Genomic DNA, 13963 nt, shown 5'->3' with positions numbered 1-13963 from the left:
ATGAAGAGTTTCATCTTTCGACTCGAGTTTGTGCTGCTGATCATTGTGTGTACATCGCCACAGCTATCGCTGCAGATGGGTAGGGAAAAAATGCCATTTAGTAAGACAACAATCTTGAAGAAAAAAAACTGTGAAAAACTTCCAGCCTATTACACATGGGCGTCGCCAGGATTTTTTTCCCGGGGGGGCAAGGCAAATTTTTGCCCAAAATTCCTTCACTTTTTCATTATATTCTCAATTTGTCATTTTTCCGAGCGTGAGCAGGAGAGCATTTGCCCTACCTCCCCCATCAAATTAACAGCAATGTGGCTTCGCACCTCTTTTTCCTTCCCCCCCCCTTTTTTTTTTTTGGGGGGGGGGTGTTTTCAGGGGGGGGGGGCAAGCGCCCCCTTGCACCCCCCCCTTTCGCGACGCCTATGCTGTTACATTAACTTCGAACACCCTTTTAAACGTTCCATTCCGTTGTATGTCCATTATCTTTCCTTTCCAGGGGCTTTAAATATTCATTTTACCTCAAGAAACAGGCAGGTTTATCCAGGAGGGGTTGGAATAACTATAGTCTTCCCGCCTGAATTAAATACTTGTGAGACAACCTGATATACGAGAGAAGGATTCGCAGAGTGATTCAAGTCTAGAACCAGCAGTTTTTTTTCTGCTGAAAATCTTGAATAAAATAGATTGAATATCCGAAGAAATAAGTGATGGAGATATGATGCGATGAGATTATAGCCAGTTCGCAAGAAGAGCTCGATCATGGCCCCCTATCCCGAGATTTTGCAAGGAGGGTCCGTCTGCTGAACTTAGTTCCCAGTCTACACTTCTGCTCCTCTGATATACACGTTTGCCTACCTTTCCTTTCGTTTTGTTTGCTATTTTTGAGAAGAGGTAGAAACAAAAATATAATATCCACTGTTTTAATTTGTCCCTTTTAAGTGTTAACTGATGTTCGGCTGGTTGAGGGGCAACCAAACTCGGGTCGAGTCCAAGTACAAATCGACAACTCAACGTGGATTGATGTGTGCGATGACATGTGGGATGACGAGGACGGTCGAGTGGTCTGTCGGCAGCTGGGATTTCCAGGGCTGGACGAACATTTGAGAGGCCTTCCAATTGGACAGCAAAGTACAAAATCAGCCACAAGGTTTAATTGCGACAGAAGTAAGTCTGGCAGTGAATGTCTTTAATTACACTTACTATAGTAATAATGTCCATATTTCATTAATTCGGTAGTGGTTAAAGGCAGATCCATGTTACTTTTTCATGGTTAAATCTGACCCATAGATATAAAAAAAAAACGAAGAATGAAGAAAAGTTTGTATACCTTGGGTTGTATAGGTTTCAAATGCGTCTTTACTAAACTTAAATCCTGCTGACTGATGCTGTTGAATATACCCGGTGTAAGTTTTTTTTTTTTCATGACTGTAGGTTTAAGACATATACTGCGAATCATACATTTCAATTATATCTATCAAATTGCTTGTCTTCGCAGGTGATTCTACACTTTCGGAATGCAGGCACGTCAGTAGTGACATGATGTGTGGCTCTGACAAAGGAGCAGGAGTTACATGCAGTGGTGGTAGGTGTTGTCTAATGGCTGGATGTAATACGAAGCATAACTCATACTCTTTTAAAAAAAATGATTTTGTTCTCATTACGAATGTTCAATGTGTGTGTGTTTTTTTTAACACAAAAAAATACTTTGTTTCGATTTTGGGCGTCTGCAACCCTCTGGAAAAAAAGGCTTTCATTCTATGCGAAAACCCGACCCTTCGAGAGCCGAATTATTGTCTGGCAGCCAGTAACTCGGATTTTGTGAAATAATGGATTTTTGGTTCGATGTCTCATTCAAAACTGAATATTTTTTTATATTGGGAAATAGTAATGATAAAAAAATATCCTTATTTTTTTTTTTAGAGAACAAGCAAATTTTTTTCTGTTGATAATCTTGAACAATTTATTTTTTAAATTTGAATAAAAAGGCTGGAGATATGGTACGCAAGCAAGGATCGTGCACCCTATCCCAAGATATACAAGGAGCCTCTGCTAGCAAACTTAGTTCCAAGTCTACAACTTGTCCCCTTTGGTATGCCTACGTTTCCTTCTTTTTATTTGCTATTTCTGGAAAGAGGTACAGAAACAAAAATAACGAATATCAGCTTTTTTATTTGTTCCTTTTAAGTGATTACTGATGTTCGGCTGGTCAGTGAGCCTTCGCAGCCAAACTCGGGTCGAGTCCAAGTACAAATCAATGGCTCCATTACGTGGATTGATGTGTGCGAGAATGGGTGGGATGAAGATGACGGTGGAGTGGTCTGTCGGCAGCTGGGATTTCCAGGGCTAGCCCAACATTTGAGAGGCCTTCCAATTGCCGGACAGCAAAGTATGGAATCAGTCAGGAATTTTAGATGCCAAGGAAGTAAGTCTGGTAGCAAATTTATCCAATTTCAATTTATAAGCAGTATAATGTCCATCTTTCATCAAATAAACAGTGTTAGTAAAGCCCATTTCGTACGTCGAGTGGCAGATTTCAGATATATAAGAAGCAACAATCAAAATAAGATTGACAAAGGTTCTTGATAACCACGTTATCTTGTGCGTTTCAAACGCAGTCTAACTTAAACCTGACAATTATTCTGTAGTGTACTGGGTTAAGTTTTCTCCGTGTAGTTTGTTTTTAAGATACACACAGAGAATCATACAATTACATCGATAAAAATGCTTGTTTTCTCAGGTGAATCTACACTTTCGGAATGTGAGTACCAAATTGAAGACATGTGTGGCTCTGACAAAGGAGCAGGAGTTACATGCAGTGGTAGGTGTTGTCTAATGGCTGGATGTAATTATTTTAAAGTGGCATAACTCATGCTCTTTTTAAAAAAAAATGATTTGTTCTTATAACGCATTTTCAATTGTTGTGTTTTGTTTAAGTCGAAAATTACTTTCATTTTATGCACAAATAACCCGCCCTGCGAAAGCGAAATTATTGTCTGGCAGTCTACAATTCGAAATATGTAAAGAAATGGTTCAATAACTAAACGTTGGTGGTTTTTTTGGTTCAATGTCTCATCAAAACTGAATAAATTTTACACTTATATTCTATTCGTTTTAGTAAAAAAAAAAAAAAAAAGGCCTTTTTTTTAAAGACCAAGCAATTTTTCTGCTGGTAATCTTGAATGAAAATAGGTTTATTTAAAAATTGAAAACAAAGGGATGGAGACATGATACAATCAGTTAGTCAGTTCGCAAGCAGAGATCATTGCATCTTCTCCCAAGATTATACAAGGAGGCTCTGATGACAAACTATGATTTCTGGTCTACAGTCAAGGGTGGATTCATGGGGGGGGGGGACCAACGGGGTCATCCCCAGAAAAAGTGACGTCGCAATAAAGGCAGACACTGCGTACACCATCATCCTTTGCTTTAAAAAAATGTTAAAGTGGTCAGATATATTGCCTCAGATCGCACCAAAGGGCATCTAGAATAAAAAAAAAAAAGCCGGCCCCTTAAGCCGGTCCCGAACCCCAAGCCGTAATTTTTTTTGACACACTTTTTTGGGGACCAAACTTTTTCTTTTTGGCCCCCAAAAATTGTGTTCTGGATCCGCCCTTCTCTACTACAATTTGTCCCCTCTGTTACAAGTACGTTTGTTTTGTTTTGTTTGATATTTCTGGGAAGAGATAAAACAACACTACCGAACATCCGCTGTTTTCGTTTGTCCCTTTTTAAGTGATCACTGATGTTCGGCTGGTTGGGCCAATGCGACCACTAACGGGTCGAGTCCAAGTACAGATCAACAACTCAACGTGGATTGACGTGTGCGATGACATGTGGGATGACGAGGACGGTCGAGTGGTCTGTCGGCAGCTGGGATTTCCAGGGCTGGACGAACGTTTGAGAGACCTTCCAATTGGACAGCAAAGTACAAAATCAGCCACAAGGTTTAATTGCGACAGAAGTAAGTCTGGTAGTGTATGTCTTTAATTACACTTACTATAGTAATAATGTCCATATTTCATTAATTCGGTAGTGGTTAAAGGCAGATCTGTGTTATTTCTTTATGGTTAAATCTGACCCATAGATATAAATTTAAAAAAACGAAGAATGAGAAAAGTTTTTATACCTTGGGTTGTATAGGTTTCAAATGCGTCTTTACTAAACGTAAATCCTGCTGACTAATTCTGTTGACTATAACCCGGGTTTTTTTTTTTCATGACTGTAGGTTTTAAGACATATACTGCGAATCATACATTTCAAATATATCTATCAAAATGCTTGTCTTTGCAGGTGATTCTACACTTTCGGAATGCAGGCACGTCAGTAGTGACATGATGTGTGGCTCTGACAAAGGAGCAGGAGTTACATGCAGTGGTGGTAGGTGTTGTCTAATGGCTGGATGTAATACGAAGCATAACTCATACTCTTTAAAAAAAATGATTTTGTTCTCATTACGAATGTTCAATGTGTGTGTGTTTTTTTTAACACAAAAAAAATACTTTGTTTCGATTTTGGGCGTCTGCAACCCTCTGGAAAAAAAGGCTTTCATTCTATGCGAAAACCCGACCCTTCGAGAGCCGAATTATTGTCTGGCAGCCAGTAACTCAGATTTTGTGAAATAATGGATTTTTGGTTCGATGTCTCATTCAAAACTGTATATTTTTTTATATTGGGAAATAGTAATGATAAAAAAATATCCTTATTTTTTTTTTAGAGAACAAGCAATTTTTTTCTGTTGATAATCTTGAACAATTTATTTTTTAAATTTGAATAAAAAGGCTAGATTATGGTACGCAAGCAAGGATCGTGCACCCTATCCCAAGATATACAAGGAGCCTCTGCTAGCAAACTTAGTTCCAAGTCTACAACTTGTCCCCTTTGGTATGCCTACGTTTCCTTCTGTTTATTTGCTATTTCTGGAAAGAGGTACAGAAACAAAAATAACGAATATCAGCTTTTTTATTTGTTCCTTTTAAGTGATTACTGATGTTCGGCTGGTCAGTGAGCCTTCGCAGCCAAACTCGGGTCGAGTCCAAGTACAAATCAATGGCTCCATTACGTGGATTGATGTGTGCGAGAATGGGTGGGATGAAGATGACGGTGGAGTGGTCTGTCGGCAGCTGGGATTTCCAGGGCTAGCCCAACATTTGAGAGGCCTTCCAATTGCCGGACAGCAAAGTATGGAATCAGTCAGGAATTTTAGATGCCAAGGAAGTAAGTCTGGTAGCAAATTTATCCAATTTCAATTTATAAGCAGTATAATGTCCATCTTTCATCAAATAAACAGTGTTAGTAAAGCCCATTTCGTACGTCGAGTGGCAGATTTCAGATATATAAGAAGCAACAATCAAAATAAGATTGACAAAGGTTCTTGATAACCACGTTATCTTGTGCGTTTCAAACGCAGTCTAACTTAAACCTGACAATTATTCTGTAGTGTACTGGGTTAAGTTTTCTCCGTGAAGTTAGTTTTTAAGATACACACAGCGAATCATACAATTATATCGATAAAAATGCTTGTTTTCTCAGGTGAATCTACACTTTCGGAATGTGAGTACCAAATTGAAGACATGTGTGGCTCTGACAAAGGAGCAGGAGTTACATGCAGTGGTAGGTGTTGTCTAATGGCTGGATGTAATTATTTTAAAGTGGCATAACTCATGCTCTTTTTAAAAAAAAAATGATTTGTTCTTATAACGCATTTTCAATTGTTGTGTTTTGTTTAAGTCGAAAATTACTTTCATTTCATGCACAAATAACCCGCCCTGCGAAAGCGAAATTATTGTCTGGCAGTCTACAATTCGAAATATGTAAAGAAATGGTTCAATAACTAAACGTTGGTGGTTTTTTTGGTTCAATGTCTCATTCAAAACTGAAAAAAAAGTGGTCAGATATATTGCCTCAGATCGCACCAAAGGGCATCTAGAATAATAATAATAAAAAAAAGCCGGCCCCTTAAGCCGGTCCCGAACCCCAAGCCGTAATTTTTTTGACCCACTTTTTGGGGGACCAAACTTTTTCTTTTTGGCCCCCAAAAATTGTGTTCTGGATCCGCCCTTCTCTACTACAACTTGTCCCCTCTGTTACAAGTACGTTTGTTTTGTTTTGTTTGCTATTTCTGTGAAGAGATAAAACAACACTGCCAAACATCCGCTGTTTTCGTTTGTCCCTTTTTAAGTGATCACTGATGTTCGGCTGGTTGGGCCAATGCGACCACTATCGGGTCGAGTCCAAGTACAAATGAATGACTCAACGTGGATTGACGTGTGCGATGATATGTGGGATGACGAGGACGGTCGAGTGGTCTGTCGGCAGCTGGGATTTCAGGGGCTATCTGAACGTGTGACACGCCTTGACATTGGAGAGCGAAGTACAGCATCAGTCAGGAATTTTAGATGCCAAGGCAGTAAGTCTGGTAGCGAATTTCTCTCATTTCAATTCTTAGGCAGTATAATGCCCATCTTTCATCATAACACAGTATTGATAAAGGTCGTTTTGTCATCAAGTAGCAAAATCAGACCCATAACAAAACTAAAATGAAAAGATAATTGAGAAAAGTTCATACTTTTCTCGTTCACAGTGTGTTTCAAATGAACTCCTAAATCTGTAGTCGACTCTGTGTAAATTGTATTATTTTTCCCAGTCGAATTCCGATTGAAATTGTGAGAGTACATTGTATACAAATAATTGTTTACTCAATTTTTATATATTTTTGGTCTGATGACTGTATTAAACAAACTATGATTACATCGATGAAAATCCTGTTTTTGCAGGTGAATCTTCACTTTCGGAATGCTGGCACCAACTTAGAGACAATATGATTTGTGACTCAAACAGAGGAGCTGCAGGAGTTACATGCAGTGGTAGGTGTTGTCTAAAGGATGAATTCCTTTATTTTAAAGGGCAACTGTAATTTTGTTTCAATGCAGTCCTTAAAAATACACCTTTGTGTCCCATTTACCTTATTTTCAATTTTCGTTTCGCCATTTCTAAGGGTATTTTGGTGCCTTTTTGGTTTTTATGCTTATGCAAATTTCCATTTCATGTGCAAAACTGTGATGTCTCTCCGGGCAGAAACGTCAATGCTACAACTATTGGAAAGTATATTACATGACTGAGGAAAGGCTCGTCGTACCGACAAGACGTTGCGATGAAAATACTTTTTCGCTAATCTTGGCTATCAAGTTAATATTTTGTCAACACTGTTTTTGTTTTTCCGAGTGCATCTGGAGAAAAGTGGTTATAACGGGACAACATCGTCTCTAAAAAGGTGTAAATGTTTCACTTTTTTGCTTTTCTTGTTGTGTAATTTGTTAAACGCGAGGTGGCCTATCCCTGCTATTTTGCATCAGCTTTTCCAACAACCAAACCACCCACCGAAGCGACAACTGCAGTACGTTTAACAGCAGAAATAACAACCAAGGGAGCAACTTCCCAAGAGCCCGAGCGAACAACACTCAGCATCGCCGGCACGACCGAAACAGACGAGATGGGAGGAACCACGGCCAGGGAGTCAGTCCCTTCCGCCCAGACTACGGGAGAATCCGTCCAAAACTCCCCAGTGACGATCGGGACCAGAACCGATGAAACCACGAACCCCGAGCTGACGCGGTCGCCTAACGAGAGAGACGGCACAACGATCATATCCACAGCCGGAGACGGAGGATCTGATGCGCGAGGCGGCTCAAATCCAGGTAAAACGAATTTTTGTATTTCGTTCCTGGAAGTAAACATTGTTGGGAGTAACTCCTTGCAATTTCAATCTTTTTAATGACGACTTAATATTTACCATTACCAACCGTTATATCCAATATTAAGAAATGTGCATGCGTTCATCTGCAAGTGCTGATACTCATTCTTCCTCCGGTTGTGAATATTGTCGGCTGCCATCCCACCAATCAGAAACACAGAGTCATGCATGCCAGGGAACCAGTTCAAGACACTCACCTCTTATTTTATGCATTATCAGCCTCTTTCCGAGGTATCAAATGATAATTACTTTCTCATTTCTTTGCTTCTGTTCTTTTGTGCAGGAGCATACATTGGCCTAGCATTAGGATGTGTCCTCTTCGTCGTGTGCGCTAGCATTATTGTCGTCTGTCTTCTGAAAAGGTACGGGTTCTCTACTTTAATAAAACAGTTTAATTATATCTTTAAAGCTAAAGTCACTCAAGTCTGTGTCTGACAAGGCACGGAATATGCCCTTACAAATCAATTGACTCAACTTGAGTAAAATCCGAAACAGGTTGCACAGTTAATCATCATCTTCCATGTCCTTTAATACCACATTACACTAACTAAAAACCGTTCCCAAAAATACACCACACGAATGAACAAATCCGCGAAAAAGACTAGGTCAGAACGAAAGTCACAAGCCAGTCACACCCGATACCAAATTAAAAACGAAACTCACAAACGGTTTTTATTTAAGTCTTACCCATGCCTAATCCCGTATCTTTTCTGATACCTCAGTGAAGCACTTCAATAAGCAACCGGATAAATCCTTCACATGCCTTGTCTTGGTTTCTGTCTTCTTATTAGACACAAGAGGCAAGACAAACCCACAGTCCCAGCCGCCTTCCAGTCGTCAGCCGGCTTCCAACAACACAGCGCCGTCTACGATAACTCCCAAGGATCGAATCATCTCAAGATGCGTGAGCTTGGAAACTCACAGGCCGAGAAGGCCGCTCCTAAACCAGCCGACGACTCAGCAGAATACGCTTACTGCGCTGTGGAGGGAAGAAATCTAGAGGTCGAGGCAGGATACGTTGCTCCTAATCCATCACCGGTCAAGACCCCCCAGGAACATCCGGTGTCTTCAAAACAAAAGCCGAGCAACGAGTTGGCTGGGAAAATAGCAAATCCATGTTACCTAGAACTTGATGGGAAAATAGCTCCGGATGACAAGGCACCGACATCTGGTCCAGAATCCGACGACGCGTACTATTTTAAACTGCAGCCGGACTCGCCTAAACCGGTGACAACTGACCAGGTTGCGGGGGGTACCGACTACTTCACCGTTGAAGAGGGAGGAGACTTGGTCGACAACGGGCAGTACACTACCGGAGTGGTCGGGGAAAAAGCCACACCAGAACCGCCCGGCAACCCAGATGACGTCGATGACCACTACTACTCCTACGCCAAACCGGACACCACCAAACAGTCGGATCCTCCGGAAGACGACGTGTACACGTACGCAGATGCACCGATAGATAGCACCAACAACCTGCCACCAAACACCGACTATTTCATGATTGAGGAAGGGGGTAACTCCATGGGTTCCCCCCAGCAACCAGCGACGGAGAGCGAGTATGCCTACGCAGATCCCACCCAGCTTCGTGAGGAGTCGCCAGACGAAACCGAGGGATGGGTGGAAAATATCGTGTATGCTGCGGGTCCGTTAAAGTAGTCCAGGCGGCCACAGTCACAAAACCCTACATAAGTCGCAAGCCAATTAAAAGTCCTCCAGTCACAAGTTAAGTGAGAAGCTTTTCAAAGTGAAACTTAAACATCAATTTCGACATTATTTATAATGTGACTACTTGTACTTGTTTGAAATCGACTGAATGACACTCTGCCCAATGTGTACAAAGTTGTATGTAATGTAATCTCTGGACAAATAATTTGAGAGCTCCCATCTCCAACAATGCTTAAGTTCGTTCGGTTTTTGCTTGTATTAATAGCAAGTTGGATTTTAGTTTTCCAATTGATGCAAGGCAACATTTTGTACAAAACAAATAAAAAGCTCTATCAATTTTAGACAGTCAAAGTTAATAGATATCGTCATCGTTGGTCACGTTTTTTTGAGCAAATATATTAAAAATCCGAACTTAAAAGCTTTGAATTCTCCTGTGAACAAATGGCTGTATTCGCTTGTATAATATCATGCTGCGCCGCTGCCGCTGTATCGAAAATTATTGGGGTTTTTTTTAATAGAATAATTAAGGTATATGCTATATTTTGCTGTACATTGCCTTTGCGTTATGCCTTTATCCAGCAGTACATATTGAATTTTGATACTTAACTAATTATAAGGAAGTCACTAAGTATAATTGTGTATCTATTGCTTCTTTAATACTATACGTTACTCTATTTTGTATTATTACGATGTATAAATCTGTATTGTCAGTGGAGAGTACAAAACAAATGTTTCATGAATTGAAACAATTGAAATAAAAGATAGAAAATAGCTACAAAGAAAACCAATGATCTTATCACCAGCGTTAAGACAACGAAGACTTTTTTATTGATTCTGATTGCCTGATTATCTTTTGAAAATTAAAAGTGTATAATTTCAGTCGCAAACATATTTGTTCCAAATGAAACACAAAAATCACATTGTGACATGAGTAATGATTTGACTGAATCGCAATTTAATCCTTTCTTGTATTAAGCATATATTATATTTCGCAGTACAGTGTCTTTCTACTATGGTTTTATCCAGATGTACAATTATATTTGCTTGATTATCTGCTAAAATATAAAATATATATATAACTTAAACAATGTTTTTGATACACATGTATACTTTTCCAATCTGTGGATAATGGATATTCTTGGTCATAGGCCTATTGTTTGTAAAATGTCCTAAAATGTAACTTAAAATATTTGCGTTTGCTGTATTTTTCAGAAATGGATGGATTTGGTGGTTAGTGTTTTATAGCAAATAACATAATTACTGACCTGTTTAAAGTTTTGTGTTCAGATGCTGGACATCGACAACCAAGACAAAAAAGCTGGTCTCGTGATCTGGTTCCCTGACCCTACTTCAAACGAAACGGAGCAATTTATAGACGTCGCGGAATTGTCAGGACAGGGAACCAGAATAACTGACTTGCACCCGTTCACGGATGTGTAACCGATTGCAAGCAAACTGTGGACTAACTAAATTTGATATGTTGGGGCAGTATTTGAAGAACAAAGTATTTTTTCAAACGTGGTCAGCTTGAGACTATAATTCATTTTTTGAGTCAAGTAAGGTATTTCGTAATAATTTTGTAGTTTTTGATGTTTGCAAATATTGTATGATTGCCTTTAACCTTGTATGCTGTAAATAAACATCTGTCCATATTACTTGTATAAGATAAAAGAAGTTAAATATAACTCGCTCAGAACAATGAAAAAATGATGAACAGAGTAAACTAAGCTAATAAAGAAGGCAGCTTATACACGCTTTTAATTCACTTTCAGCCTGACATTTTTTTAATGGTATTGATGAATTTCCAATTGCCATTCAAACCAAGGTGCTCGATGCCACAGATTGGCTTAGCACAGAAAGCCTCGCTTTCAATTCCAATTCTTGATTCGTCTACTGCATTGTGTGCCGCTTGGCAACCCTTGCAAATGTGTTACGCAACGCGGTACGAAAGAGAAAGACAAGTGAACAGGAAAGAGGTCGTGTGCTCATGACCTTGTATTGATTTCATGAACAGGTAAAAACAACAGACACAATCCAAGATACGTGCCAAACGTCTGCTGAACACTGACTGAGTACTTGGAACGCGTGTAACTATATGCTTTACGTGTATGAGTAAATAAAAAAGTTTTGTCTTGAAAAAAAATCGCGATAGAGAATGCCATTATTTGTTCCAAGGCTGCCACTGAAAAGAATCAACACACATGGGCAGTTTAATCAGAATACACAACCAATGGGGTGTAGGGGGAGGTGTCGCTCCCCCTTATTTTTGTCATTGGAACCGCCCCTCCCCCTCCGAATTCCCAGCAGCCAAATCACTCCGGACGTGCGTCACTTGATTTGTACGTGTCCATGTTGAACGAGACAACACAAAGCAGTTGCGATTTCCAAAACAAAAACCAGCGTCACATTCGCATGAAACAGGACAGTGTGGTAAACCATCTTCCTTTGCGATTTCTGTCATCATGAAGTTTAACTTAAATTGCCGATCTTCGGTTACTGACCACTGGTTCATAACAGTGGTTCCTGCCCGTCTTTGCCACATCAATCATGTGCGTCAATTCCGTCTGTATCACTAAAGCGAGTGGCAGTGAGTTGCATTCAAGGAAGTATTTGGCATTATATTAAATTAACGCAGACAGCAAATAAACACGACCTCACGGCTTCAAGTGAGCAGTCGCACTGTGAAAAGAAACCCAGTTTCTACAGCGATTTTGCTCATTGTGCTGATCGTTCAGTCGTTCACATCACCTGTAGCCAATTGGACGACACTGACCTCCCTCTTCACTGGGAACACATCAATACACGTCTTTCTCAACGAGAAGGCAACCTAAATGCTGAAGGTAGGCAACGTTGATGAGCCATTCCTAAACAAAGATTTGTTTTTTTAATTTGGTGAGTTTGTAACTTTATTGTACCTGTTTCCAAATTACAGGAGGCTCGGGTCCGGGTACATATGTAAATGACCCTTTCGTTGATAAGAACATTGGTTTAAATTCAATTTTCAAAAACGGAATGTTAAATTTCCTCCTCACTTGCTCGTTTGATCTATAGTTGGTGTTGATGATTAGATCTGTTTATGAAAAAGATATCATGATGGACATTGTGCTATAGTATCATTGCAAAAATAAAGTCAAATAAAAAAATTCCATTATAATAAAATAGAGTCTGTCACGACCCAATTTAGTCATCAGTCCACCACAGGTATTTTTCCCTGGATAATGTTGCTACCATTATATACTCTTGGGTTGAGAGAGGCAGGTGGGGTAAAGTGGCTTGCTGAAGGACACATGCAACATTATGGCAATTAAGCGGTTGGATTCGAACCTGACACTCTGATCATGAATCACAAACTCAAACCTCTTGGCAACATTCCCACTCTCATAATAAAAAAAAAGACACTTTCATTAAATTATACTATGGTGTTATCTCCCCATCGTATTACTGTCACTGCTAGTATTATGAATTCATAAAGAGAGCTTGGCGGATCTCAACTTTGACCGGCAACATGACGTTTTCCCGTACGGCTTCCTGAAAAAGATATAGGAATACACAATACGCCAACCGGTGACCTTGGAGTTTGGGAAAGCTGTAAAGCGAAGCCTAATGCAATTCTCACAATGGTCTTTGTCATCCTTTTATTTCATTAGTTTTAATCACACGTTGTGATTGTCAACTCTGTATGGACACAGCAATAAATTATAATTTTAATAATTATGCATATGAAAGCGCTTAACGTTAGTCTCGTTTCCGTCTTTTCATTGATACTCAGACATGAAGAGTTTCATCTTTCGACTCGAGTTTGTGCTGCTGGTCATTGTGTGTACCGTGCCACGGTTATCGTTGCAGATGGGAAGAAAAGATAAAACGCAATATGGTAAGACAAACATTATTTTCATTTACTTGTTTAGCCTATTACATTGCGTTCGAACATCCATTCTCTAAATCTGCATTTTACCACCGAGGAATTATGCATGTGGGTCAGTCACAGTACCTTACTGCTAAATTACGTCCGAGACAATAATGTGTCATCCGCGAGAATGTGCTGAATGAATTTAGACACAGCGATTTGTTTTGCTGAAAACTTGATTAAGAATAAAAACAATTATTTTACTTGGCTTTAAGCAGGCGGGGGGTGTCAAACCCCTACCCCCATCTATGACTCAATTTTTTTCATATAAATAAATAAAACAATAATGTGAACCCCCCCCCCCCCCCCCCCCCCCCCCCCCCCCCCGCTCTGACACCCCAAAACAGTTATACTGGTAATAATGTCCGACTGTGCACAAAATCCGGACCGAGCCAGCAGGGTTACGGGGGTACATGTATGTGTACACTATTCTGTAATATATAGAGTTTTTTAACAGCGCCCCCATTGAAAGTAAAGTACGAGCCCCCCCCCCCCCCCCCCACCCACACACACCCACGCACGTATTGAGTTTTAAACTAAAATACGGAGACCTGTCAACATGTTAGCATTGATTTGATAATAACCCCCCCCCCCTCCTGTATCCGCCCATTGATGACAACGTACCTGTTTACAAAAAGCTTTTC

General features: G+C 39.9%; 2 protein-coding genes across 2 annotated transcripts; both read left to right on the top strand.

Annotated features, from left to right (window-relative positions):
- On the top strand, nucleotides 1-2614 carry LOC119728148 (scavenger receptor cysteine-rich domain superfamily protein-like). The gene is made up of 5 exons (XM_038200221.1): nucleotides 1-79; nucleotides 934-1158; nucleotides 1490-1576; nucleotides 2180-2380; nucleotides 2610-2614. Exons 1-5 carry the CDS (start codon nucleotides 1-3, stop codon nucleotides 2612-2614), a joined length of 597 nt encoding a protein of 198 aa, XP_038056149.1.
- Nucleotides 2615-3818: 1204 nt separating this feature from the next.
- Nucleotides 3819-10652, top strand: LOC119729290. Its single transcript, XM_038201903.1, has 9 exons — nucleotides 3819-3955; nucleotides 4285-4371; nucleotides 4972-5208; nucleotides 5524-5604; nucleotides 6173-6400; nucleotides 6768-6857; nucleotides 7347-7688; nucleotides 8028-8106; nucleotides 8536-10652. Exons 1-9 carry the CDS (start codon nucleotides 3826-3828, stop codon nucleotides 9401-9403), a joined length of 2142 nt encoding a protein of 713 aa, XP_038057831.1. The 5' UTR covers nucleotides 3819-3825; the 3' UTR covers nucleotides 9404-10652.
- The last annotated feature ends 3311 nt before the right edge of the window (nucleotides 10653-13963 follow it).

Source organism: Patiria miniata, unplaced genomic scaffold, assembly GCF_015706575.1.
Source record: "Patiria miniata isolate m_02_andy unplaced genomic scaffold, ASM1570657v1 HiC_scaffold_20, whole genome shotgun sequence".
In the NCBI taxonomy this organism is placed as follows: domain Eukaryota; kingdom Metazoa; phylum Echinodermata; class Asteroidea; order Valvatida; family Asterinidae; genus Patiria; species Patiria miniata.
This window is presented reverse-complemented; position numbering and strand designations above follow the sequence as displayed.